This window comes from Crocodylus porosus, unplaced genomic scaffold (genome assembly GCF_001723895.1).
Source record: "Crocodylus porosus isolate Cpor-Errol unplaced genomic scaffold, CroPor_comp1, whole genome shotgun sequence".
Classification (NCBI taxonomy): Eukaryota; Metazoa; Chordata; order Crocodylia; family Crocodylidae; genus Crocodylus; species Crocodylus porosus.
In genome coordinates this window covers 11,660,040-11,664,288 of record NW_017728931.1, presented here as the reverse complement: position 1 = coordinate 11,664,288, position 4,249 = coordinate 11,660,040, and the positions used below count along the sequence as shown (strand labels likewise).

The window sequence follows — 4,249 nt, the reverse complement described above, 5'->3', positions numbered from 1 at the left end:
AGAAGCCAAACCAAGCAAACATTTGTGGTTGGACCTGAAGGAATTTTTGCCTTTCTGTTTATTTAAAACTTCTTTCCTTTTATTATGGAAGAAATAAGACAGTCAAACACCACACACACACAAAACATCAAATTACCTGTTTGAATTTTCAAAGCTGAAAGGAGGAAGAGTAATTTCTGACCAGCTGTGAAGAGACTCCTTTGCATCTAGACTTTGATGGGTGCTAAGTACACGCAACTCATTCTAGGGCAAATAGTGCTCTCAGTTACAGCATGGCATGTACAGTCACTGAGGGTGGAATTTGACCAACTGACTTCATTTAGAGTTAAGAGCACTTAGCACTTCTCAAGACTGAGCCCTCTGCTACTTCCCAACTCATTACGTCTGATTCGCCTCCCACCCTGACCAGTGTTACTCGATTGACTGTGGTTACTAGTACGTATTACTTGTACTTTGCTAGCACCCAGAGGATCAGGGCTCCATTGTTTCCCAGGGAACTGTGCGAATATGATGATGATCCCTGCCCTGAAGAGCTTACAGTTTAATTTAAGAGAGGACCATGGTGTGACAATCAACAATGGACGACGTAAGGAAGGGAGGACAAAGGTAACGGTGACAGGAAGACATGGTTGTAAGTCAGATCCTTTGAGCCTCACTTGGTGCAGTAGTTCTTATTCTGGTGCGTCAAAAGGGGTTAGTGGAAGCCAAAGGGACTAGCCTGACAAAAAGCAGCTTGATAAGGTTGGGGTGGGAGTTCAGAACTTAAAAAAACCCTGCAACTAGCAGACTACACTACTACCCAGTCCTTTAACTTTACATTCTACCTTCCTTGAGGCCCAATCCTACATTCTTTACAGAGGCAAATTCCCAAGGAAGCATGGCGGGGTCAAGGGATGTGCCTGTCACATGAATGCATCAGGGTCGGGCCCTTTATTTGTCACATCTATGATGAATTATTTGTCAATATACAGCAGCATCGCACCAAATTTAGAGGACAAATGTTCAATCCTAACATGAAAAAGAATTCTGCCTTCCTTTTGCAGGCAAATTCCTACATCCCCTTCCCCCAAGTTTTGGATTGGGCCCTTGGACATGCTTCTTTTTATCAGTCCTCTCACCTGGCATGTATATTTTTATTCAACTGAGAAGGAAAAAAAATATTGTTCTTTTTTTCTCCCCTTGTCATTAATCATCATGGTAAAGAATGGATGACCAAACGTTTGTGTCTGGAATCTTAAAAGACCATTTTGCGAGGCTGCTTAATGCTTATCTCTGTGCATATATTTTACTTTCTTGCATAAGATATTAAATGCATCATAAATTTTGATAAAAACAAACCTTGACTGTCGATAATCAAAGACTTCTCTTCCATCATCTACTACTCTCGTTGTGCCACTGTTCATAGTAAAGGCATCAATCCTTCAGGAATGCAAAAGGAATTTGCAAGAAGGTGCATCCTTTGCAATAAAATTTACAATGCAGACTTAAAAGTAATGAAGCAGCTTCATGTCAGTCTTCACAACAGTTGCTGTACAGTACCATATTATCAAGATGAAGATAATTTTCCATTTGCCATTCAAGAATATGTAAATTGTAAAATCCAGAGCATTATAAAGGTTTGGTATTGAAATTAAAGGGAAAAAAAAGAAGACAGAACTCATTTTGGTGAAAGACGATTCTTTCCATCTCAGTCCAAGCTATAAGCCATGTGATGTCGGATTCTTTATGTGCCATCCTTTTCCAAAATGTAATAATTAAAAACAGTGAGCCGTCTACAAAAGTAGCACAGATCTGCAGTGTAACCAATACATGTGTTTAAAGGAATTTGGAGTGTAAATAAAATAAAAAACCAAAACCTTTTGCAGATACTGCACCAGTAAGTAGCTTTCAAGTTATTACCACCCACCCCTTAATGTTTTTGATCTGTTGTGCACTTGGATCAAAAATAGTAACAGTAAACAAAACCCAATATTTAAAAAATCCTGCAAATGCACCAATGGTAGAAAACTACAAAAAAAAATAAATAAGCTGCATATTTTTTTTCTGGGATAGAAAGCACAGGATTGAATTATTCAAAATTGTGAAACAGTGAGATTGTTAATAAAAGTATTTATAAAGAAACATATCTACAATATTTAATAAATTAAGGCTCACAAGAAACTAACATCTTATCAACAGCAAGGTTTTCTGTTGTAGGGGTAAAAGCACCAAATTCACTTCACAAACTAGATAACCAGATCTGAACTGATCACAAGGAGAAATCTGATAATGTATCATAGCTAACATTTCTAGTGCTTTAATGAAGTCATGTTTCACAGGAAAAAATAATCTCCTTTCACCCATAAATACAGTTATACAGATACAAAATATATCAAGATAATTTCAGTTTGAAACTACAGTACCAAAAAGAAAAATCCATTCACCCTCCATACACAAGCACACCTTTCCGACCCTTTAATACTAAACTTTGAGCAAGTGAATTGGTTATGCGACCCATTTAAAGCCACTGTTTGCTAAAATCAGTGTCTACCAATTACATTTGCACTGTAATAATTTACCAGCTCCTGCATCATGGAGAGTAACTTAGTCTATTTTAAAAATAGGTGACCCTTTGTGTCATGGAAAAAGAACATAAAAACATGTATTCTTGGAGGTCTGTTGAGACCAGTGGTCAATTATAAAATATAGTCAAACTTAATGTACTAACTGGTACCAAAATTATAATTACAACAACAACAACAACAACATTATTAATGTTTCCAATACCAGCAAACCCTGCTGTCTCTCCGCACCCCGACTCCGTGCCTTTTCTCACAGGTCTGTTTCCCTACTGGTGTCCAGGCAAAGCGCATACAGCGATTTTCTGAGATCTACGTTGCTCTTAGCTTTGATATTAGCTTTCTCTAAGGAGCCGGTGCCATTGTTGACCCCTTCACAGTTTTCCAAGTGCACAACAGATTTGCTCAGAGAGTCTTTACTGCCAGTTCTTTTCAGCTCCCCCTCGGCCGAGCTGCCATGGGCACCACTGGCCTCATCTTTGAGGATGGTCTGTTCCTCTTGGTCAGTCTCCCGGTGGTAGAAGTAGTTGAAGTTGGACACAATGACGGGCACGGGCAGGGCTATGGTCAGCACGCCAGCGATGGCGCACAAGGAGCCCACAATCTTGCCCCCAACGGTGACGGGCCTCATGTCCCCATAGCCCACTGTGGTCATGGTCACCACCGCCCACCAGAATGCATCGGGGATGCTGGAGAAGTGGGAGTCAGGGTCATCGGCCTCAGCAAAGTACACAGCGCTGGAGAAAAGGATGACCCCGATGAAGAGGAAGAAGATGAGGAGCCCCAGCTCCCTCATGCTGGCTTTCAGCGTCTGCCCCAGAATCTGCAGCCCCTTGGAGTGCCGGGAGAGCTTGAAGATCCGGAAGACCCGGACCAGGCGGATGACACGGAGGATGGCCAGCGACATGGCTTGCTGCTGGCCCCCGTTGCTGGTGGTGGGAGTCCCGGGCTGTGGCTGCTCTTGAGCCAGCTCGGTGCCCAGCGTGATGAAGTAGGGGATGATGGCCACAATGTCGATGATGTTCATGATGTTTCTGGAGAACTCGGGCTTGCTGGGGCAGGCGAAGAAGCGCACCAGCAGCTCAAAGGTGAACCAGATCACGCATGTCGTCTCAACGATGAAAAAGGGGTCCGACAGGCCGCTGGGGGGCTGTGTGGCGGGCGCAGGCTCGCGGCCTGGGGTGCCGTTGGCGGGCGGGGGCAGGGGCACCTGCAGCTCCCGCTCGTCGCGGAACTCGGGCAGGGTCTCCAGGCAGAAGGTGATGATGGAGATGAGGATGACCAGCACGGAGACGATGGCGATGCCCCGCGCCGAGCTGGAGCTCTCAGGGTACTCGAAGATGAGCCAGACCTGACGCTGGAACTCGTTGCGCGGCAGGGGCTTCTCCTCCTCCTGGATGAAGCCCTCGTCCTCGCGGAAGCGCTCCATGGCCTCCTGGCCCAGCTGGTAGAAGCGGATCTCGTCGGCGAAGACGTCGATGGAGACATTGACGGGCCGGCGCAGCCGCCCGCCGGACTGGTAGTAGTAGAGGATGCCGTCGAAGCTGGGCCGGTTGCGGTCGAAGAAGTACTCGTTGCGCAGCGGGTCGAAGTACCGCATGCGCTTGGCCGGGTCGCCCAGCAGCGTGTCCGGGAACTGGCTCAGGGTGCCCAGCTGCGTCTCGAAGCGCAGCCCCGAGATGTTGATCAGC

General features: G+C 45.5%; 1 protein-coding gene across 1 annotated transcript; it reads right to left on the bottom strand.

The window, feature by feature from the left end:
• Nucleotides 1–2,092: 2,092 nt before the first annotated feature.
• LOC109315904 (potassium voltage-gated channel subfamily A member 5-like) lies at nucleotides 2,093–4,248 on the bottom strand (the record flags this gene model as incomplete). Its single annotated transcript, XM_019543866.1, has 1 exon — nucleotides 2,093–4,248. A coding segment is annotated over one exon (1,437 nt), but the record flags the coding sequence as incomplete, so codon positions are not given.
• Between the last annotated feature and the right edge of the window lies 1 nt (nucleotide 4,249).